Genomic DNA, 24,416 nt, shown 5'->3' on the forward strand with positions numbered 1-24,416 from the left:
ACACCACAATTGCTCAAGTTTACAACTGGCTTGTCAACATGGCAACGGGACGGATATTCTTCAAGAAAAAATTGTTTGCCCTAGATTTTTGTACATTTTAAGGATTAAGATTCTAAGATTTCCCGTCTTTCATTGTTTCGTTAATAACACTGCCTAAAAACTTCCGAATTTGCATTTACGCGGACAGATCCTGAGCAAAGTGTTAAGTTTGTCACTCTTCTCGACGGTGTTGGCCATTGACCTCGAATTGTGCAACTATTTTGCCGACCCAAAACTGAAGAGAACATGTCTGACGGAGAAGCGGAGAATGTTAAGGTGGCTGTTCGTGTAAGGCCATTTATATCCTTTGAATATAATTCTGACCTTTTTGTTGCACATTTGATTTTGAGTCCTGTACGTGACTCTGTCATCCAGTGTCATTGTGAAGTTTATATGAGAGGACTCAGTTTGTTTCTGGAAAATTTCAACGTCGGTTGGGTTTTTTTAATCGATAAGAAATCTTTTAACTTCTTTTGTTGTTATTTTCTACCATATTCGTATGAATATATCAAAGCAATCTTCGTTTACTTAGCTTCAATTACTACGAGCAACTACGTAAAAGTTTAAACCACACAAGCATTCACGATGCGGAGGGCTTCAACAACACGAAAAAATTTTTAAAGCCTGCAAATAAACCTGCTGACAAACCATCGAACCCATGGTACGTTGTTGCAAACTTTATCGGAAACGTTGCTTGCTCCTTTTAGCGCAAAACTAAACTTTTGCGAAGTTTCGACGATCTGGAATCATCATCTCAGCCGTAATGAGTGTAATATTAGTAACACTTGTGCAATCAAAACCATTTGGATAAGCTCAAATCAAATTTTATATGGCATAAGCTCCACTTAACCTTTGATATACTAAAGGCATTATCATAACGAAATTAAAATTTGCAGGGGATGATATCATCCATTCCCAAAATAATTTAATAATATATTTTTCTTATTTGGTCAAAGAATTAAAACGTTCGTGTTTCATCAGTTTGTTCGTGGTGAAGTGTTACTTCTTGGTCATAACAGACAGGAAGAAAAGAGGATAAACTTAAATCGAATCAAAATTTATAATCGTGTTATCAGTCATACTTTGTAACTTGTTTTAAGATTTTACATGTAATGGGGAAGAAGACCTGGCCTCGGTTGTTCAAAATGTGGATAGCGCTATCCACCGGATAAATCACTATCCAGAGGATAAACAGTAGCAAAACTAATTGAGTTATCCAGTGGATAGTGCTATCCACCCTTGGAACAACTGGAGCCTACTGGACTACAAACCATCATTTTTCTTAACATTTCTCACAATAAACGAGAAAAGGCTAAAAATGCAACGCTTATTGTGAAAATGAAAGGCGATTCAACTTACCTAGAAAACCCAGAAGAGCCCAATGAAGACCCAAAGAAGTTTACATTTGACTTTAGTTATTGGTCTCACGATGGCTTTGAAGAGAAACCGAATGGTTATCTGGCTCCCACTGTGCCACATTACGCTGATCAGGTAACTTGAAATTGTTCCTTGTGAAATTAACCCTGGTTTATTTTGGTACGAAAATTATCAGACTGGAAGCACCGTGAGACTGGAATAAGTAGCCCATTTTCCAACTTGTCTAAAGCAGTGTTCTTAAAGCCACAGTGGAAACAAAGAAATAGTCCAATCTGATGATGACGAGATTTTAATGCAGTAGGTCAAACTATGGGTGGTATTTTTTTATGGGTGATAGGTTTCATAAGAAATGTCAATGGCCAGTAATATGAGAAATGCCTACCACTTTGTCTGTTGTTGTATAATTCCTGTTCAGATGAAGGTGTATAATGATCTCGGCAAGGGGGTTCTGGAGAATGCCTGGGCAGGATTCAACACTTCCCTCTTTGCTTATGGACAGACTGGTTCTGGAAAGTCTTGGTCAATTGTTGGCTATGGTGCAAACAAAGGTAACAGGACAAAGTGATTTTCTTAGAGAAATGGAAGTTATTGGGATGAAAGGGTATAGCACTGTCATTGTTTTCTGTCAATTTTAGGTATTGTGCCAATCTTCTGCGAACAGATTTTTGTGGGAATAGATGAGAAGAAACAAACTGGTGATACGGCCCAGTATGAGGTAAATTTATTTATTCCTTAAAAGTGTTGTTCATCAACTGGAAACTTGAAAAAATTCCGAACCCCAGATGGGATTTGAAGATGTTATGCATCAACTGGGAACTGTATTTCATTACTTGCTTGAGTGGTTGGTTGGTTGCATCTCTGATATACCTTAATGTGACTGCGTGATGCAGTTAGCTGGCAAGGTGTTATCGCTGATATGCCTCAATGTGACTGTGCGATGCAGTTAAGAGTCATGTGGTTAAAATTAGACTATGCGATTGTGTGGTGCAATCGTAGTCTATACCCACATTTCACCCTTGCTCACCACAGAGTCTCCAGTAGCTCAGTGGTTAGAGCATCCGTGCTAGATCACAGAGGGTTGTAGGTTCAAATCCCATCTAAGGCTTGGAATTTTTTAGAGTTCCTAGTTGATACATAACATCTTTCATGTATTTCTCTCATTACTCGCTTGGGTAAAAGTGTTGTTGTGTTTGATTGTTATAATTTTGTTTAGCTGTCTATGATCCAATACTATCTCTACTGAGTCCACGAGTTCCATATAACGATAACGATAACGATAACGATAATAATAATAATAATAATAATCAAAATACAAACCACATATTTAACCAGCAGAACGGTCAAACAATGACAAGGCCAGCAACATAATATGGCCGACAAGACAGACCAATATAATAACATCATGTTTCTACTGACCAATCAGGTCAAAGACTGGACTACTTATTCAATTCACTAACACTATAAAAATCACTTGACAATGAGGATGACTTCCACTTAGGATGTCGAAACCTCAGTCACTGTCACCAACTGACTTTCTTCTCAGGACTACTCTCACATGCAAAATCTTACTTCATCAATTTTTGACCTGATATGATACACGTCTCTTGGCAAAGGGCAATGGGCAACGGGCAATAGGCAAAAGGGCAACTGACAAAATCAGAGTCCTAGGCAGGAATCGCACCTATGACCTCCGTAACACCGGTCAGATGCTCTACCCAAATTCACTAAAGAGCTACTAGAACTCCTTGGAGCTACAGTCTCGGACAAAATTGTTGAAACACTGTACAAATGGGCTCAGAAGCTTGTGTTAAAACAACATTGTGAGAGGAGAGTGAGCCGCAAAAGCTCCTAGCTCCAGTTGTTCAAACATTATCCACCAGATAAATCACTATCCAGCGGATAAACACAAGCAAAACCAATTGAGTTATCCAGTGGATAGTGATTTATTCGGTGGATAATGCTGTCCATCGTTTGAACAACTGGGGCCAGGTCTGTGTAGTCGTGTACTGTTCCAACGAATTTTGTCGCAGACTGTAGGTTGTTTATCTAGGTCCTTAACGGACACTGTGTCCTGCTGTCTGCAGGCTCTACAAAGTCAAGCGTCTCAATTTTGCAGATACCTTTTTTACAGTTGTCCTTTCGCTGTTGCCGTTGCTCATAATGCCAAGCAACTTATAGCATATCCTCCTCATGGGCCATTACACCTTTCCATCGTTCATGTAAGTTTTGACCTAACAAACTGATAACATTTTTTTAAGGTGATGTTTAGTATGCTAGAGATCTACAATGAGAAAGTCCGAGATCTTTTGAACCCCTCAGATAAGAAAGGAGGCCTGCGTGTACGTCAACATCCAAAGAAAGGTTTCTATGCTGATGGCCTAATAACTGTACCGGTCAGTGAATACAAGGATATTGAACAACGCATGGAGGAAGGAACAAGAAACAGGACAGTGGCAGCAACCAACATGAATGCAACAAGCAGGTATGTTATGTTTTTCCCAAGGGGGAGTGGATGCCTTGTTCGCAAAAATGTGGGCATACAGGCCCAAGCTTCTTTTGCCCATCAACAGATTTTCATCAGAAACAGACAAGTTAGGAGACTCAACATTTCATCAGTCCTAAAACTTTATTGCTAAAAATCTTCTTGTGTTAAATACTCTTTGTGCATGTGATTACCCAAATCCCTGATTTTCTCTCCCAGTGGAGACAATGAACATTAAATTCAAGTCTCCCCTACTGCCCAGTAGTTTATGTAGAAATTTAATGGCCTGTCTCCTGCAAAGGCCTTAACCAAACATCAAAGGTGGGTAAAAAGTGTTTCTGAATCAGATTATGCTTGTATAAACTGCTTTTTAAAATAATTTTTCCAGCCGTGCACACACAATAGTTGGTGTGACGTTTACACAGAAGAGAAAGAATGAAGCTGGGGAAGAAACTGCAAAAACCTCTCTAATCAATCTAGTTGATCTGGCTGGAAGGTGAGTCTGGGCTGTCAACCCCCAAGTCTGAGGATAGATGATGTCATAACGCTTGTAACATTATTTCCAGTGATGTCATATTATGTCCTTGATGCAAAAAAATACTTGTGGACTCCGTTTGACATATGATATTTAAATCTGGACAGAATCTTTACTATTTTTTAGCTACATTAATATTGTCTTTACAAGTTGGAAACCAAATGTTTAAAGTCCTAAAAACTGCCGATGAAGCAAAGTAAAATCAATGGACGTCTTCAATCTCTGCAATTTGACACAAGTACAAAAGACCTCACGCAACCTAGGCAAAAAGTCAAAAAATGCACGAACATGACGAACATGTCTTTGGCATTTCAACATTTAATTTGATTGGTTTATTTTGGACCAAATACATTATCCATCAGTAACAACTAACGTGTTACCAGAGTTAAGGAAACGTTTGAATTTTGTTATTATTGATGTTGAAATAACTCAAACAAGACAAAGTACTTTATTGTTGTGAAAGTTGATTGTTGCTAGAATTGACAAACTTCAGCGATTAATCGAGGGATTTCAGAGTGAAATCTTGAGGCCGGGAGGTATGGTCCAAAATCTGGAGTATTTAGGATGATCTGGGAGAGTTGACAATCCTGGTGAGTTATTCCTATAACTGACTGTCTGGCTGTTTTTGGTAACTCACCCCCCCCCCCCCCTCCCCCTTCCCCTTCATTAGCATCAAAGCCCTTGGGGGAGGTGTCTCTTGCATGAGCAAAACAAATGTGAAATGTTTGTAGACAAACAAGGTGATGACGCAGTGAAACTTTTAACATGGAAAAAGGTTGGACTTGGTTAAGACTTGTTCTTGAAGGACCATATGGACAGAAAGAAAACCACAATCAATAAAATGTAGATAAACTTACAATGCCAAATAATAATTATTCAATTTCTTTCTTATCAGTGAGAGAGCAGACTCAACTGGTGCCACAGGAGACAGACTGAAGGAAGGAGCTGCAATTAACCAGTCATTGTCTAGCCTGGGGAATGTTATTGCTGGTATGTAATTCAAAGCAAGAATAGAGCAGTAAATTAAAATGAGTGCTGAGTGTCGTATAGCCAAAACCAAAGTAATTACTTTGGCCAATCAAAAAGGACGGAGATAATCCAGTAAACTAATCAAAACTCAAAGCAATACACCTTATTCCAAAATGGCCACCATTTTGTTACTCTTTTGTTTGATTGCAAATTGGCCCTTTCGTCCTCGTTCAAGGTCAAATATTCTTTTGAATTCTACGTTTGAAAGCGAGAAAAAATGGGCCAATTTGCAAGGAAACAAAAGAATACTAAAATAGCGGCCATTTTGGAATAAGGTTTATTACACGTTACGGTAGAGACACAAAGCACGGGAAAATGTGCACATGCGAGCCATGATTGGTTTTGGTTTCACTTGTGATTGGTTGAAAAAGTTTTGTGAGAACTTTGAGCCAATCACTGAGTGAAGCAATGGAAAACCATTGATTAGAAGTAATTCACTAATTACTTTCGACACTCAATTGCTCTCTCACACTCATTGTGACAGGCACTGGAAATCCTCTCCAACTCACCTTAATTTCTTTTTTTGCAGCACTTGTGGATAAGGCAAATGGCAAGAATGTTAGAGGTCTGTATCTGCCTAGCTGATGCGTTAACCTCCAATACCATATTATTGTTTTCACATTTCGTGCAACTAAAAAGCCGAGATTTGAAAGATTTCTTATTGGGTAACGGTTATGCTTCAATAGAATTATGGGAGTTCTTTTGCAATCATTTCGTTTTATGAGCCAAGCTATCTTTTCTGTATAAATCAGTGTTTTCCCAAATGTTCTCTGTATACTTCAATCATGCTGGTGCCAATTAAGCTTTGGACATGAGGCAAACTATCAAACTATCATGTTTTCTTGAAGTGAAGTAACAAAACAAGCTTCTGTCTTTCTCTAGTTCCTTTTAGGGACTCAGTCTTGACAAAGCTGCTTAAAAATGCTCTTGGAGGAAATAGCAAGACCATGATGGTAAGGCTGAAGATCTAGACTTTAGTTCAGTGTGCGATATAAAACTTACGGATCGGAAATGTTTATGAAAGTCATTTCTTGAACTTTGCCCATTTTGTTTTAGATTGCTGCCATCAGCCCGGCTGACATAAACTATGATGAAACATTATCAACCTTGCGATATGGTAACTGTCATTAAAGTTACTTTAGAAAGTCATATAATTATTGAACAAGTTTATGGTTATGCTTTCCAAGACAATGAAAGTGCTTACAGTCAAATTTGCGTTGAGGAATCACTTGAATAATCTGGTCGTCACATAAATGATTGAAAATTCAAATCAAGCCTCAGTTCAAAACTCGAATTTTGATTGGGTTATTGCTGGCTTCCGATGTCTGGACGGCGTGAGATTTTGACAGGTGTACTGATTTGCATAATCTGACAAGGTTGTAGCAAGCATCATTTGCCTTTCTTTTTAAATTCATTTCTTTGCATCCAATCTTTGGAATTCAAAACCAGTGTCTCAAGTTTGAGAATATTGTTAAGATTACCGAAAGGTAATGTTACTAGAGTGAATGACTGTTGTTTGACGGATTATGCAAATCAGTAAACCTGTGAAATCCTCATGCCAGCCTGGCACTGGAAGCCAGCAGTATTCCAATCAAAATTCAAGTTTGAGTGAGGCTTGATTTGAATTTTGCATTATTCATCTGATGACCAGATTATTGAAATGATTACTGAAATCAAATTTGCAATTATTATAATGAACTCATTATAAATCCGCTCGTCAGAGGAACGCTTGAGCTGTTTTGACTGTAAGTAATTTTGAATAAAATAAATACATCTGAGGGCCTTATGCAAGAAAGAAAATCAGATGGCTACATCAGGGAAATTTGCAACCAAAGATTTTGCATAAATTTTATTGTTTTTATTCATTTGGCAATATTGACTAGCCTTGAAATTGAGAGGATCAAATTTGATTTCACAGCCGATAGAGCAAAACAGATCAAGACAACAGCAAAAGTGAATGAAGATCCAACAGAGAAACTGATCCGAGAGTTGAAAGAAGAAAACGAAAAACTGATGGAAATGCTGAAGAAAGCACAAGCAGGAGAAGCTGTGAAGATATCTGCGGATGATGATGATGAAGATGAAGATGACAATGCAGGGCAGAAGGAAGGAATGTCGGAAGAAGGTGACTATGAGATTTACCATACATGTAAATCTAATTCATCTGAACTTGTCAGAAATGAGTTTTTTATCAGTGATATTTAAGATGTTGATGATCACATATTTTCACTGCACCTTCCAAATTTTGTTGTCAACGCGTTTAATTAACACTAATTTGATTTAAATCTAGAACTGGCCGAGCTCAGAAAGCAAATAGAGGATGAAATCAAAGCATCAGTAAGTAAATACATATCCAGCTTGGTCAGGTCTTGTAAGTCATTGACAAATTAATCATATGAATAATTCATTCTTCTTCTTTCATCCAGATGGCTGAAACAGAACGTGCAACAGAGGACATGAGCAAGAACTGGGATGACAAAGTTGCGGAGTCTAAAAGGGATGTTAAGGTAACTGGCCATCAGCACTGTCTGCACAGTTTGCTACTGAAACACAATAGTATACACTGTATTTTGCTCAATTTAACATTGACAGTTCCTGTTGTTGTGCTCCAACTTATTCTCTCTGTAAAAAAATATCTGGCTTAGTATAATGTCTCTTAATTATAAAGGCTTATGGTGTATGTGGCCAGTAGGCAAAACAAAGTGCCAAATCAAAGAAACTTTGCCAAGTGCTGGAATATATATATATATATATATATATATATATATATATATATATAAGCATGCGTTAGAATTTCAAGTACTGGTAATAAATAATAATTTTTGCTATGTGTACCAATAGCTGTACAGACCTGTAGTTCAAATATATGTATATTTTATATAAATATAGTCTCTCATACACTTCTCATTTCTTAGCTTATCTCAAAATACTTAAATAAAGTGAAAGGAATTAAATTACAAATTATAGATGACAAATTATTATTAGTTTGTAAACTGGGATTCAGTTAGTCTCCTTGAGAATAATGAAGAAATGCCATTTACATTCTGATCTCGTAATCTTATTTTTTGTGTTATGACTGTTTGTAAGGACAAAGATGCAGAGATGAAGGAGCGTCAAGAAACTCCTCATCTGTGGAATTTAAACCCTGATCCTCAACTGACAGGAATGATTATTCAAATGATAAAACCAGGTCAGAGGCAGCATCAGAACAAAGCCTATGAACAGTCCCTATCTTGTTTTTTTCCAGACTGGTGTGAGAAGCAAAGGCATGTTTAAGCCAAGCTTGGTTTGTGCCACCCCTCATTTGTGTACATTTCCCCCCTCCAATTCATTCCTCCATACCCCCACCCTCCAAATCATAGAAATTCCATGCTACATTTTATGCAAAAATAATGGTATGGTTCCCATCCTTTGAAAAAACTGCCTCTTCCCTTCGTTTCCTGACAGTTTTTGCATTTTTTTTTGCTTAAATGCATGGGAGGGGACTGGGACTCGTTTTGCGTGTGCCTTCTGATTGAAGTGATGTCAGATTTCCATTGAAAATTTACTTCAAAGAACCATCCATGCAACCCTTTTGTAGGGCTCTTGACTAAAAAGCTTCCTTAGCAACCATTGCCTTTCTGTAGTCAAGTGCCAACCCCCTTAACTTGGACTATAATTATTTTATACTCTGGATAGTGACTTACCCAATGGATAACGTTATTCACCCTTTGAACAGGGGTTTTATTAGAAGCCGGTCACAGGGGGTATACTGCTGTCTTTTTGTCAGAAATTTGTCTCTCACCGCTGGCTACTCTGCCTTGATTTTCACTCAAACCCTTACATTGATTAGCCCAGTCATCTACTGCAAAAGTTATTGAAACCCCTGCATTGAACAACTGTGGCCTGATGAATGAGAGAAAGTTGGTTACATGTAACGCATCCCCTCCCCAGTGTGGCAGAGTTTACTGTCTAATGCCAGATGATGTTAGTCACAAATGACAGCCAGGTCAGGGTGGAAGGGTTAGAGTCCTGGGTTTGCATGCTGATGCTCTAATGATAAATTGTTGGCCTTGACAATCAACTGCCTTTTTCTTTACTGATCATTAATCCAACTCTACTGCCCTTTTGGAAACAGCTTACCAGCTGCCCACTTTTCAGTGCCCCTTTTTTAACGCTTCCTTGGTTTATTGGGTTTTCTCACTCCATTCACATCAGTTTGAGCTTCTTACTTAAAAAAACATTGAGGAATGGGTATATTAGCACTGGTTTCCTTATTTCCAGAATATGACCCATTGTCTTACATTGTTTTCCAATTTAGGAGTTGTAAAAGTTGGTAACCGAAAAGCTGATCCTCCCGCAGATATAGCGCTCACTGGGTTAAAGTAAGTGGCTCTGCTTTTAGCTGCAGCGTTATTTTTGTTGTTGCAGTCAGATGTATTTTTAATGTTCTAAGCACTTATTCTTTGCATGCAGTATTCAGAAGGAGCATTGTGAAATCAAAAATGAGGATTGTAAGAAGATCACTATTAAGGCCATTGGTGATGCAAGAGTTCTTGTCAATGGAGAAGCAGTCGATGATAATGAAGAAGAAGAACTACACCATTTGGACAGGTATATTTATTATCGATCACTCCTTAGTATTAGTAGGAAAATAAACCAAAGAGAGGAAAAAGGCTTTCAGTGTTCGTGTTTTAGGTTTCTTGTCAGAATCAGTCAGGTTATCAAGTCCTTTATTTAAAAATAAACAAAAAATGATTTAAAAACCCATAATTTTTGATATCTCGTCTAGAATGCTGAAAGTAGCATTTCCGAGCTTCAAGAGTTCAAAATTCTTGGGCGGAGAATTTCCCCGGAAGCCCCACAAGTTAGCGTCTCTGGCGCTTGCTTCCCCCAAAATCGACTCCCAGTCAATTACATCTAGCTTTGTTTGCGGTGCTCCGAGATCACGCTTGGGTCGTATGGCGGCAGCCGTGGGCGCCTTCACATGCATTCGGTCCGATCCCGTTGAGCCGGTTAATCCTGAAAAGCCCTTGTAGGGAGCGGTCAACTAAGCGCACATTTAATTTAAAAGTCTGGGAGACAACACCGTCCTGGCTCGCGAAAGGTTCTTTTCCGATTGCCGTCCGCGTCTCAAAAACGCGCGTACTTAAGCTCTCTAATATGTTCATGGAACATAATGGTTCAGGGAACCATATTAAATGCTTGAAACCCACTGAATTTTCATGACAAACATTTGCTGTAAAGTCGACCATGTCAAATTGTTTTTGCAGGGTTATGTTTGGCACAAGTAATCTTTATGTGTTTCATCATCCTGCTGAAGCTGACTCCTCTAACATCAAACAAGCAGATATTACCTTTGAAATGGCACAGGAAGAAATCGCTAAAAATGCTGGGTTAGAAGTGGATGATCAAGAAGAATCCAAAGGTAATACCAGAAAGCGTGCCTTCACTTTCTGGAAAGGCAATTTATGCCCTTAGTATCGGAAAAAAAATTGACCCGGTCTCTCAACTCTAGGCCTTTGGTCAAAGTGAAATTCTTTTCCCATCTTTTATATGTGTTTCAGAGACAGTGTTGTTGCGAGAAGACTTAGCCGATCTGATGCCGATGGTTAATGAAGCAAATGCTATTAGTGAAGAGTTGGATAAGAAGGTAATTCTCTTACCAACGCATATTGCTTTATGTCTTGGTTGGCCGGTTCTCATTTCATCGTCTGAAGTCTGTGTCATCAGCTACAACATCAGTGAATTATTTCGACTTCAACTTGGCCATCCGGCAGCATCAACATCGACTTCATAATCAATCTTAACTACAACATTAGCGAAGTTGAGGTTTTTAAAACCTTTGTAAAAACCGTGGACGATAAGTCTTGCACAGTGTTGGATCAGAGAAGAATCGTGATCATTCAAAATAGGGAGCTTAAGCACGCGCGTTTTTGAGACAAGAACGGCAACCGGAAGTGAGCTGTTTTCTCTTTTAATTTGTCTTTACACAACCACATTTACATTGTAAAGTATCTTTTCTCCATTAGAGATGAATGGTATAAAAATCTGGGAGACACCACTGTCCTGGCGCGCGAAATGTTCTCTTCCGGTTGCCGTTCGCGTCTCAAAAACGCGCGTGCTTAAGCTCCCTATTGACTGATCACGATCTTCTCCCGTCTCCGTCTCCTCAACATCAAAGTGTTGTAAAGTACATTCGGAAATGTGTTATGGGTAATGGTGTATATAATTTCCACATTATCATCATCAACACCAACACCAAGTGCTCTATTGCAATGTCGTGTATCAAAGAGATACATTTCTTTACTCGTATACCGGGCTTAACATACCACAATGCCTTTCACTATTATAATTGCGAGAATGTACCGTCCTAGTGGTACAGAGGAACAATAATTAGAGGGCTTCAGATTCTAGTACGAGAACGACTACGAGGACGAGATTTTCTCATTTAACAACAGTGAGTGCGCGCAGACCAGTTTCAGTTTCAGCGTGAAAATGACCAGCGTCATTTTGGCGAGAAAAACGTGATACCGTCGTCATTTTAGTACGAGGTTTTGCAAAAATGTCCTGTCAATCAAGTCACCAACACAGTAGCAGTTTTGGCATTTTTTGATCAGCAAGAAGGCTCAGTTACCAGCAATAAGAATAACTGAGCAACCTATACTGCTAACAAAAGAGTAAGATTAATCCTACGGGTTATATTAGTATTTTCGCTAAAAACGGGCAGTGAAAACTCGTACTCGTTGTCGCGCCGTCCTCGTCTTAAAATCGAAAGGTCCCTGTTGTCACTTGAACTACAAAGTTTGATGGCTTAATCTTCCACGCGGCTCTTATTGCTCGTTGGTAGAACATCCGAACTGGTGACCAGAAGGCCGTAGCTTCGACTCTTGCAAAGAAGCGCTCGGGATTTTTTCCCGAGTATCCTTAAGTACAACATCGTCATTAAAAAAAAAAAAAAAAGCCTTTCACTTCTACTGGTTATTATTGCAGGTTTCTTTCGAAGTTGTAGTTGTATCTACTAAAGCCCGTGGGCTTCCAGAAGGGAGACCAGAGGTAAAGATAGAAGATTTCTTCGTTCTGTTCTCAAATTTAACTGAAATTTTTGTAACCTCACGGTAGATTATGCACGTTTCCATCTATTCACAACAGCTGCGAACAGAGGTTTTGTGGAGGAGTTAAAGAGTGATTTTGCATTTCTTTGCTTCACTGCGAACTCCCTACATTTTGGACAAACAACCGAGTGTAAGAATTTACTAGACGCGCGCGTTTGATAGATCCAGGGATCTAAAAATAACTTTGGACGAATTTCCCCTTAAATAGGGCGCGTATAGCGGATGTACCCTCTCATCTCCTTCATTTTTCCTTGACTGAATCGGTCTGGTTCCCTTTTCATATAATTTTTTTTGCCTTTTACTTTCGTCCTTCCTCAAGGCATACGTAATTATGAAGGACTTGCAGAATGGAACAGAGTACCTGTGGTCTCGGACGAAGTTTATCAACCGCAAATTTGTCATGCAAGACATGTTTCAAGATTACGAAGATGGGGATGACTGGCAACTCCCGGACGAGAAAGACCCATTTACTGAAAGCCGGGATGCTGAAACATTGATTGGAAGTGTGGAAGTCTCTATACAAAGTCTGGGATACATGGTCAGTATAACTGAAAAAGAAATAAGTCCAGTTTGACTTTACTGTTAACATTTTTAAGATTGTAAAATGGAAACTATACTGTGAGCGGAAAATTTGCTAAGATTAGTTAACATTAATTTTGTTTTCTTATGTTTTGTATATATTCGTGTCTCCGAAGGAAGTTTTCTTTCCTCTCCCCACTTCCCCAACGAAAATATTTTTAAAGCCTTTTCGAGAAATGTTGTCCATCTATATAAGCCTATGCCACAATACCGAAAGGATTTATTGGTAATGGTTGCTTTGCCGTTTTCAGTGTGAGAATGTCACGGCGTTTTTATCTCAAAGGAAGTTACATTCTGGAACATTTTGCATCAACAGTGTAATCGTCAAGCTAAAGACCTAATACCGTTAAAGCAGTTTGCCTTTAGCGCGGAAGCAGTGCTTGAATCAGCTATATATTCTTGTTGGTGCTTTTCGAGGGAAGTTTACATTTTCCATTTGCGACGCCTAACGACGCCGAATAAAAACATTTTCTTCTCCCTTTTCTTCTCAGCTGGACATGAGAGAGCAACTCAGTATCACGGACTTCAGAGGCAAAGAAATCGGTTTCCTCAATGTAAGTACACATTTATGTTTGCTTTTGTCGCTTAGGGATTACTAACTTGAACGCGGCTTCTTATAGGTGGAAGTTGTGCCATTGAACGAAAGCGGAAAGGAAATCACTGAAAACGACGATATCTTCATTGAAGATCCAAAAGAACTCGTAAGTTTTATGCAGTTTTCTCTTGTCCAGGCGTCGTGATCGGCGAAAAACTCGAGTACCGCTCTCTCAACCAATCAGGATAAAACTCTGTCTATAATTGTTTTTTCTCGGTTTCCCGCACTTCGCGCACGTGCCACGTGCTTATTTCAAGCTCTGATAGGCTCTTTTGATACTCAGAGCACGCAAGCGTTAATTTGGTTGGTTCTCTACTCAGTTTTCTCCAAGGGGTTTTTCTCCGAGTATCGCCAAGCTTCCCCCTAAAGTCAACATTGACATGAAAGCAATGTCAAGTGATTTGCTTTCAGTTAAGTCTCCCCATACAGTAGAGAACATGCGCACTGCCAGATAACCTTGAGAGTTCATTCAAGTGATTATTTATTAAATGTAGCTCTGTGTTAATTGCAACAATATTTTTATTCGATCTGGGCAGGAGGGAAGGAAGCTAGATTTTGTCGTCCGTTTGCGGAGCGCAGTGGGAATTCCGAAGCGATACACGGTAAGTACAAAGTGAATTGGTTTGTCAGCTGAAAATTAGATTGATTTGGTGAATTTCTTCTACTCTTTTCTTTCTGTTTAGGATGTGTATTGTCGATACTCCTTGTATCTTGAATCCGACATCAAGACCGAAGTAATCTCTGCAACTAGGAATCTTGAGTTTAACTATGAGAGAAGGTTCAAGTTTGATCCTTGTACACCACAGGTACATGACAAAACTGAAAGTTTGCTATCCTCTGGCCTCCAACACAGAAAGTCTTTTAAACTTAATATCTCCCTCCAATTATGGAAAAAAAAAAAAACACTTGGCGAGGGGCTGCGCATCCGCCTTAGGCCTCCTTGCTCTCAAAGACAGACAAGTAACTTGATAAAGTGTGCCCTAAACTCTGCTCTTGGTCAAAAGATGAAGGACTACATTTACCCTAAACTAAAATTAACGCTAACCCCAACACCCACCGTAATTCTTAGACTTCACTTGACACTTCGTTTTAGATATCAAAATTATAAGTATCCGTTTCACAAAAGCTTGTGTCAGGAGCCCATGAGTAGGAGTCTCCATGTGCACTGTATCCTTGAGTCAACCTTTGCCCGTATCTTTCTATTTTTAGAAACAACCCTTCAGCAGGAGACTGACATTTACATTAATTTACATCAATTCGCACAATTTGCGTACATTGTTTTTACTATTTTTGTCTTCGTTAGACACTGAGTTTATTCTGATTGGCTATTTTAAACAGCGCGTGCAGTGCCGAAGAACTCGTGGCGTTCTAAAAATAGAAATATACGGGCAAAGGTTGACTCATAAGGCTTGTATGGGGGAGGCAAGCTCCTACTGATGGGCTCCTGCTTGTGTACAATTCTCTTCTTCGGGCAATGTTTTTTTTTTTCGTTTGAGAGGAATAGTGTCTATGCAAGAGGCTTAGTAAGCGTCCCATCCAGAAGGGACTGGTCGTAGTAACCTTGTAGTGGGTTTATTGTTGTTATTTGAACAAGTCCTTTATGTGGGTATCAGTAATAACAACAACCTCTTCTGTGTGGAGAAAAGGGAGTCCTTGTACTTAAAGGGGCTATGTCACGTAATGATAATGTGGAATTCCTTTACTGATAAAATTATTATACATCACAAACAAGATGATTTTGAGCAGAAACGACCTATATCCAGGCGATTTGCCATGAACTTGAAAAACATCGGGCCCACTTTTTTCAAAATTATCCAAATGCAATCTGTTTCAATCTTGTCCATCCTTTTGTTGTATTTCTATTATGTTGTTCAACAGTTTTACTAATTGGTTATTGCAATGTTTGATTCTACTTTTTGGGCATTTTGGGCGTCATAAAATTACAACATTTTGCGTGACATAGGCCCTTAAGGAAAACGACTCTCCCACAAGGGGACAGCGAATGTTTAACTTGTTGTCATAAGCTTCTCTCTTTCTTTTGCGCAGTTTATTAAGTTTATAACGGATAAGTCGGTTATGGTTCAACTCTGGGGAAAGCAAGTGATCAACAAGAAACCGATCAACACAGCGGCGAAGAAAGGCAAAGACACTAAAGCTATAATGAGAGCGGAAACAATGAAACGAAACGTGAGTCATTTCTTAGTCAGCCCCATTTCCGGGCATTAACACTCTTGATCGAAAAAAGCCCGAAACAGAGCGAGAACAGAGCGTGATATTTAAATCATCCTTTTCCACAGGTAAAAGTACGTTTCCAATGGTAAAGGATTACAACACTGTCGATCCTTTCGGAGTGGAAACGTTTTGATACTTGTGAACCTATAGAGCGAGTGTCGTAAAACCAAAAGCAAAGTAATTACGTTGGCCAATCAAAAAGGACGGAGACAATCCAGTAAACCAATCAAAACTGAAGTTATTACACTTAACCCACTCAAAGCGCGGGAATATGTGCACGCGCGAGCCACGATTGGTTTTGGTTTCACTTCTGATTGGTTGAAAAAATGGCGCGAGAACTTTGAACCAATAACTGAGTGAAGTAATGCAAAACCAAAGCAATTCGCTGATTACTTTGGACACTCAATTGAAAACTGCTCAATTGTCGGCAATTTTTTAATGGTGTCTGTGAAGTCCCCAACTGTTGCCATGGCAATGTTACAGCAGTGCTCATAGACCTTAAGGAATTCGGTAAGATAACATTAACAATATCTTTCAATTAAAGCTCTGTCCTCGCAGTTATGGACGCAATTTTAGCAATTGCTTAGAGAAGCCTGATAAATTCAGGACTTCAACTGGGTTTGAACTCGTGACCTCGCGATACCGGGGCGACACTCTAACCAACTGAGCTGTGAAGCCACTGACATTGGGAGCTGGTCATTTGTGGGTTTTTAATTTTCCAGGGGTCGGTTGTTCGAAGCCTGGTTAGCGCTAACCGTTGGTTAAGAGTTATCAAATCCTATAGATTTCCAAGGTATTTAAAAAATGGTTAGCGCTAACCATGCTTCGAGCAACCCGGGCCAGAACGCCAACGAAAGATATATTGTTTTTGGCGCTAACTTGGAGGCGATGACAATAACGTGAAAGTCAAGAATATTCCGGAAGACAAGAGGCAGCAATGCACAAGCCACTAAAGCTATAACAATTCTTGCGATATTTGCTAAATAGTAACACTTTTTCGAACCAAGAACTGGCCAGAAATTACTTCTCCTCTTTGCGAAAAAAAAAAAAAAGAAGTTCCCTTACTTACTTCCTCCGCATTCTTCGACCGTCACAGACTCGTACATACTTGTAGGAGTGGGGAAAAAAAACGCAAAGCCATTGCCATCCCATTTTCCACGTGATGCTAAAAATACATTCGTGGATATAACGAACCGTGGATATTTGTTCTTTAGTACCTACAATTAACTTATTTAAATCCTGCGCAGCGAACCCTCTTATTATAACGAACAGTTAGCTTTGTCGAAATTTATCACTAATACACGTAGTTAGTATTGTTGTTGTATTTTTTCATGCATATTTAGGTTAGGTTGCAGTCAATCTGTCTTTTATGTGGTGCCATTTACAGAATATCCTTACGACTAACTCTCTTAACGTCTGTGCCATTAATTAAATTGTAATAAATAAATATTCTCTTGAATCGTTTTCTTGTAGGTTTCACTAAACCCAGGCATGGTGAAAGGGATTGCCGAAATAGCGACTTTGAAAAAGCAAAACAAACGACTGCAAGACAAAATGAATCAACTTCGCCAGTTGTGTGACAAACAACAGGCAGAGAATAGATCAACGGTGGAGGTTAGTACTTTAGAAGGAAATAGCAACCTTTGAGCGGTTTATTTCGTTTATCGAAGAAAAACTAATTTTTCAGGCCACCCCGCCAATACGTGGAGCCTGTGGCACTGAATGATTTGCTTACTTTCCCTCTGATTTGTCAAGAATATGTCGCAAGAGTTGTAAGCCGATTACCCAGCGTCGAATGAACCGATGAAAAGACAACCGCTCATTTCAGTGATTGGTTGTTAAGTGCTTCCTCCTCAGGCCCTTCGCGTTTAAGCGCGAGGCATTTCGGTTTGCGCTCCTATTGGTTGTCGTTGACAAAACCTCTTGGTAGAAAGCAGGCGTTTCACTAAAACGAAGGGGACAAATGAGAAATCGGTGCGGAAGGCAGAAAATGTGCGGCTTTTTTTAAATAGTCACAAAACGTTTTTGTTTTGATAAGCAGCGTCAGGTTGACAAGGAGGGAGTTTAATAGACCAATTCGGCGAAATCAATGTTGTACCCAAATATTTTGGGAATAAAACGTTTTGTTCCAAGTATTTCCATATCATTCAAATGTTAATGCTTCATTGTCATGCAAATTCAACACACAAAGAATCTTAACCCCGAGAGATTTGAATTTGGGTACAACATTGAGTTAGCCGAATTGGTCGATTTTCGCAACGGGTTCACGGAAAGAAATGAAATTAATTTTGAAGTTTGGTAGTTTGTTAACACTCGTGTATCTCCTGTCCCCCCAGATATCACACGTGAGAGCCATCATGGGAGATACAAATGCGAATACGCAACCTGCCCCTCCCCCACAGACAACGGGCCCTGAGAGGCCAGACAACGACCAGTCAGAAAGAGAAACAAATAGCCAATCAGAGAGAGGAAATACCACGGAGAGTAGTGCTTGCGTGATCTTGTGACTTGACGTTTTTCCTCAGTTTTCCCAAGCACAATCGGATTCATCCATAAACTATCACACATTTTTCGTAACACATAAATGGTTATCTCGTACTGTTACCAGAGCAAATTTGAGCGAGTAACAGTGATATTGTACATTTTTGACGTCGTTTACGGGTCTTTAGGCGCCGGTCAGAAATCCGGAGGAAATAAAGTGTACATAGACAACGCACAGGGAATATAGTATTTCAACGGAACGTGTTGATGGTGCAGTGCTTATTGTTGTAATAAAAGTTAAACAATTTCAACCGATTGCTGCTGTGCGAGTTGTTCTTTTTTTTCCCATTAATTCTCTCCATGCATAAGCATTACGAATTGCCCACAACCCCAACCAATCGCCCCACTGCAATCGCCGTTTCACGCTTGTCTCTAAGTCGACACTAATTTCCATCCCTCAAACTGACATTGGACATTTCGTAACAATTACACGACGCAATATCCCATGTTAATATTGACAAGCTTACCGCTCTAAAAAGAATGAAAACAGGCAGAATTACAGCTTAAGTTCAACAAGAAATAGCATTTCTAAGCTGTGCCGCGCTGATCTACAGTATTTAGGTCTAAAAACCCCGTTGAAGACGGTTAACTTTCAATTGTTTTGCTGGGTACTACTATTCCAATACTCTAAAATTCGATTTTCCGTTAGTATGACTCGTTAGTCTAGTGGATATCTGAAACTGCAAGGTGAAGTCATTGATCGGGGTTGAACTCTTTGCCTCGCCTATTGTGAATCTTCTCAGCTTGTTTAAAATCTTTGTTTCGTTGAAGTAGATTTGAAGTCTAAAGTAGACTGTACGTCGTATAAGTTGAATAAAAAGGGAAATGTCAGTTTGAGGGATGGAAAGAAGTGATCTCTAAAATACAGTAAAACCCGCATATACACCTTATCCAAAACGGCCGCTGATTTATGCGCATACAAATTGGCCCTTGTTGCCTCGTTCAAGATAAATTATTCTTTTGAATTTTAAGCTTAAGAACGAGGCATCAAGGGCTAATTTGAATAAAAACAAAAGAATATTTAAATGCAGGCCATTTTGGAAAAAGGTGTACTTAGCCTAAATAGGTTTTTATTGAAATGGTATTTAGTGGGATTTTAGGTGCACTTTTGATCAGTACAGGTAACTAATACAGGGCATATGTGATATGGAATAGGTATAGAGCTGTGTTAAAGAATTATCTAGAATGCAGTTTAGGCCCGTTTTAAACGTCGCATTTTACATGTGCTGAGAGAAAAATCTATTGTTTTCGCTCATTTGCAGATTAGATTCGGCACATGTGAAATGCGACGTTTAAAACGGGCCTTAGACGATAACCATACAGTAACTTCTGCAAGTTTTCAAAGTACTATCATGCATGTCTTACTGACCGGAACCTAAACAATTTTTTTTCTTTATTTTCATTTGTGCCTTTATTTTTGTAGAAGAACCTATATAGAAAATTTTAGGCTAAATAGGTTCTTTTGAAATTTTAGGTTCTTATACGCGAGTTTTTATGTTGGAGGGGAATAATGTCAAGTTTGCGTTGTTCGTTGACAAGTTCTCTCGTTTCCATTAGACCTTAAAACCGAAAGAAAAACCGCCAACCACGACTAAGTCTATTTTGGCACTGCTTGAAAACAAACACAACTTCTTATACAGGATAATCTCATTTATTTCGATAAATTGCACTTTAAATTTGACACGTTTTGTGGGGAAAATACTCATAACCAACTCATTCATAAATTTCTTAGTAGTACTGGAACTAACATGAAATCGAGGCTAGTTTCCCTACACGAGGCTCGATCTCACACTCGTTAAAACGAGAAAATGAATTCATGTTGGTCATGTTAAAAGACAAAACTTTTCAATAACAAAATAGACCTGCAATGACTTGCGTATCTGTTCTAACGCTTCCTGGATTCCATCACATTCCATCCGGCAAAGCCATGTTTCCCTTTAGACTCACTTTTTAAGTTCGAAAATGTGACTAAACATTAAAACAAAGAAGTGATTCAGACGAGGGAGAGGCTTGGACCCTTACTTTTGCTTCAGCGCGCTTCTGTCGATATCCGGTTGGCGAGGCAAGATGATAAAATTCTTACTTTGTAAGATATTTTTTAAGAGGTAGTTATCACAATTACTTAAAGACTAGTCGTTAGGAATCAGTGCTGAGATTAAAATACAGCGGTATTTCGCAATCTCGTTCCCAGGGCTTTTCACCGCAGAGAGTAGGACGGGCCTGGGAACGAGGTTGCGATTTTCGCGCATGCGCGTCAGTGCCATAAGAGAAGAATAGGTTTCACCGTGTACATTTTAGCCAGCGCCACGTGAGGTTTTAGTGGATGGCAAATGACGATCGAGAAGGAGGCAACTCAGCGAGTTAATAGCAAAAAATTCACGAAAATGAATGGACGCGAATAAACTAGTTTTATGTTCCAAAACATTTTTGTAAGAAAACAAATTTTAAAGTTCGTCTCTCTTGTCCCCTACGTCGCTGTCAGGCTGATAAGGAGGGAGGGGTTGAGGAGGTGACGTCATAAAAGCTACAAAGTCTTCCTCAGTTCGGTTGCCATCATATTCGACCAAGAACGAGCCAAATTTGTAATACTTGATCGTCGGATAGCCGTTTACGTCTTGCTTGTCGCACAAATCTGTGAAAAAAAATTCAGAAAAAGAAGTCGATTGCAGGGCAAAGGGACTCCCACGCAGCCATCAAGGGAAATTGGCACAGTTGTTAAAAGAAAACCCTTTCAAAAACGAGTATAGATGGTTTGCAACCAATTGCTAGAGATACAGGCGGGCGAACAAAAGAGGCGAATGAGAGATCGTTTGTTTTCGTCCATCAACATGGCTGCGATGACGTAACGTGAAAACCACATATACAGTGTTTCTTACTCACGTGATCAGTAGCCTTGTTTTTCCACCGAAACAAAAGAAAACGTTTGCATGATAATAGAGCTCAATTCCCGGAGGATTAGTTGGGTACACCAACATGGCCGCCGTTTTATTGTTTAGGAACACCTACATGGCCGTCGTGAAGTCACGTGAAAACACTATATACGGGCGTAGCAAGAAATGCGTTCGCCATCCTACCGCTACACTATTCTATCAGGCATTCAACTCACCACCATCTCGGGTGCAGTCAACCGCTGTAAAGGCTTTGTTAGTTTCCTTGGCAAAAGCCTCAGCCGCCCTGAGAAATTTGGGCTTGGCATTCTGACAATGGCCACACCCTGCGAAAACAAAGAGACATTTGATGGTGAAACGGACAACAAGAACAATGTCAAGAACACGCGAAAAAAGGGAAAAATGAAATCGAGGTTATCGTATCTGGCCAATCGCCGTGTCAAATACAAAGCTGAATCAATTACAAACGTCGGTAAATCAAGTCCCCTTAAAGCGCAGAAATAATCATCTTGTAAGGTGGTGATTTCCCTTGCAAAACGTTAAAGTATGTTCGCTTTTCTCAAGTTAAATGACTCGATGTCTTGTTCATCGGTGATAAAGCCCAAAGAAGCCGCATTCCCCAAAAATCGAAGCTCGTGGTTAAAAAATAGTACAAGGATATGACAACTTTTCCTTGTTTGCTCTGTTTTCGCAAGAGCTGTCCAGAGCAAAATGTTGTTAATAAACGGTAAATTTCAGAACAAACTAAGGAATTAACGAGAATTGTCAGCAGTGTGGGATTTTAGTACTAACACGGGACAAAAAACAAGACTATGACATGCTCTGTCTGGGACAAGAATGCATCGAAGTTTGTCCCCGTTAAGATCTTTAATCCTTTGGTTTCTGTTTGGTTTTCTTCGATTTCTTGTCTGCTCTCCTCTTCGTCCATGTTTTGGCCTGGGGCTTTAGTGATACCACTTAAGCTAGGAACAAAAGGCAAAAACGTTTCTTTTACAAACTTAAATAACAAAACAAGCAAACGACAATCAGAATTTAATTTCGAGTGTCAAAAGTGAATCCTGGGTCGCTCCTGAAGTGAAATGAATAAAAAGGAATTTCAAAAATCAACAGAGTATGGACAAATACCAAGGTGAATTGCATACAAAACGTGAAATATTTCAGTCTCTTGCTTACTTACGTCTTCACGAAGTTGATGATATCTTCTACGGATCGGTCGCCTTCATAATCTTTCTCGAATTCGCCATTCCTAAGGAGTACAATAGGCCATTTTACAGTTGATTGCTCAGCGACCTAGCCTATGAATGGCTGCGAGGCTGCCGGTGACCTTGTATTGATACAGCTCCTGCTGCTTTTTATCATGTAAATTGTGTTGTTGTAATTCTAATTAGTCCGTATTAACGTAACAAAAGCACGAAGGCTTGTATCAAAACAGGGTCACCGGCAGCCTCGCTTCCATTCTTAGGCCAGGTAACTTAGCTTCAAGTGTAAAAGAATGGAAAAACAAAGTTGATTTTTCAAAAGTACTCTTAATCCGATCTGGGGTTTTTTTATAGCTAAATTTCGGTGCTTCTGTCCACCTTCATCAGAGCTAAGACAATCGTTACTGCTCGAGCTAGAAGCTGTCGTTATTTAACTTGAAATTAACGGTATATAAGCGTGAAGAGGCGGTTTCCTCTCATCAACAGGGTCGCTGTCCAAAGTGGAATGCCACGACTCCAAGAAAAGTCTCTTGTGATAGTTCATCACATCCCGTTCGAGGATGTGCGCATGCCTCGGATGGATGTTGTGATCCGTGGACTCAGCATGCCGTTTGATTGCTGATTCGCTGTTGCTCGCGCGACCTGGATCATGTTCGGCTCCGCGCGAGTTACACGAGCGCTTACTCTCCCCAACGTAAGTGAAAGAACAGTCACGGCAACTCACTTTGCATGGTATCCCTTGCACGGTCGATCGTTGGTCGGTCTTTGGGCTTCTTGAATATATGGCCTAATGTTCTTATAGGTCTAACAGCTGGCCGAATATTAAATTTTCGGAGGATAAGGCCCACGCGATCAGATGCACCCTTTACGTAAGGTAGGACCGCAAACCCCAGTGGCCTCTCCTGTGACTGCCTGCGTTTGGCCTTGTTGTTCAGGCACTTCTTTAGAACACTATCAGTATACCCATTTGCTCTTAAATCGGCTAGAACTCTCTCCCGCTTGTTCGCTCTTAATTCAGGGCATGAAGGGAGGTAGTTGGCTCTGTTAAGGAGTGTTGTCGCTACACCCTCTTTGCGTTGCACTAGTTTGTGAGATGCAAAGTCAAGATATTTGTTGGTGTGAGTTGCCTTCCTGTGGACATCAATCTCCACCGAACCATCGCTTAACACTGTAACCCGCGAGTCCAGAGAAAATATGCTTAGGCCCTTTCCAGTCTGGCATGCCATTGCGAACTGGATGTTAACGTCAATAGAGTTCGAATGCTGGTGGAATATATACGTTGGAGTCGTCCACATACCTTCGCCACCAGCGAGGAACAACTGTTCCTCCGGATATGTCGGACGCAACAAAAAAAGTTTCGCGTACGCTTAAACTGTTCCTATTTCCTACGTTCAAAGACTTTCACTCAATTGAAACTACTTTCGCATCGTTCTGGAAGAAATGTTGTTTCTTACCTGATGTACTTTGCTGAGTAACCATAACAGGAACGAAGGAAGACGTGAAAGAAAGAAAGGAAAAAAGAAAAATGTTAATAGGTCCAAGAGCGTGACATAAGCATTACAAATCGAGGATTTACGATTACATTGCACAGTAAGAAATTCGTAAAGAAATACCTGTAGGATAACCATTGATTTTAAACCGTTTGCAGACAGCTCTGTACTTTATACAATCCAAGGCAGCAAGAGAGGCAGATGGCTAAAATGAAGAAATTAATTAGTCATTTTTTTGGCCAATCAAAAGAAACGCAGGAAATCGAGCGCGCCAATCATGACGCAAGGAAAATACCTACAGCCGGCGTTTTGCGCGGGAAAACGTGACAAGCAAGT

The 24,416-nt window shown here is 39.7% G+C and overlaps 2 protein-coding genes across 2 annotated transcripts in view; one reads left to right on the forward strand and one right to left on the reverse strand.

Annotated features, from left to right (window-relative positions):
- On the forward strand, window positions 1-18,758 carry LOC138044444 (kinesin-like protein KIF28P). The gene is made up of 27 exons (XM_068890961.1): window positions 1-339; window positions 1,336-1,530; window positions 1,832-1,964; window positions 2,052-2,131; window positions 3,675-3,898; window positions 4,287-4,394; window positions 5,329-5,423; window positions 5,992-6,027; window positions 6,345-6,415; window positions 6,519-6,579; window positions 7,381-7,587; window positions 7,753-7,799; window positions 7,889-7,969; window positions 8,550-8,652; window positions 9,763-9,826; window positions 9,918-10,055; window positions 10,715-10,869; window positions 11,009-11,094; window positions 12,435-12,497; window positions 12,876-13,094; window positions 13,627-13,689; window positions 13,756-13,836; window positions 14,267-14,332; window positions 14,414-14,536; window positions 15,777-15,917; window positions 17,436-17,576; window positions 18,299-18,758. Exons 1-27 carry the CDS (start codon window positions 286-288, stop codon window positions 18,467-18,469), a joined length of 3,006 nt encoding a protein of 1,001 aa, XP_068747062.1. The 5' UTR covers window positions 1-285; the 3' UTR covers window positions 18,470-18,758.
- Window positions 18,759-20,138: 1,380 nt separating this feature from the next.
- LOC138044547 (probable protein disulfide-isomerase A4) overlaps window positions 20,139-24,416 on the reverse strand; it is a 25,398-nt gene continuing 21,120 nt past the window's right edge. Inside the window, exons 30-35 of the mRNA XM_068891031.1 lie at window positions 24,204-24,285; window positions 24,045-24,057; window positions 22,569-22,637; window positions 22,184-22,353; window positions 21,610-21,717; window positions 20,139-21,135 (exon numbers count right to left, since the gene is read on the reverse strand). Of these exons, the coding sequence (XP_068747132.1) occupies window positions 20,948-21,135; window positions 21,610-21,717; window positions 22,184-22,353; window positions 22,569-22,637; window positions 24,045-24,057; window positions 24,204-24,285 (630 nt within the window). The 3' untranslated portion in view covers window positions 20,139-20,947. The remainder of the gene's footprint in view (window positions 21,136-21,609; window positions 21,718-22,183; window positions 22,354-22,568; window positions 22,638-24,044; window positions 24,058-24,203; window positions 24,286-24,416) is intronic.

This window comes from Montipora capricornis, chromosome 1, assembly GCF_036669925.1.
Source record: "Montipora capricornis isolate CH-2021 chromosome 1, ASM3666992v2, whole genome shotgun sequence".
NCBI lineage: Eukaryota > Metazoa > Cnidaria > Anthozoa > Scleractinia > Acroporidae > Montipora > Montipora capricornis.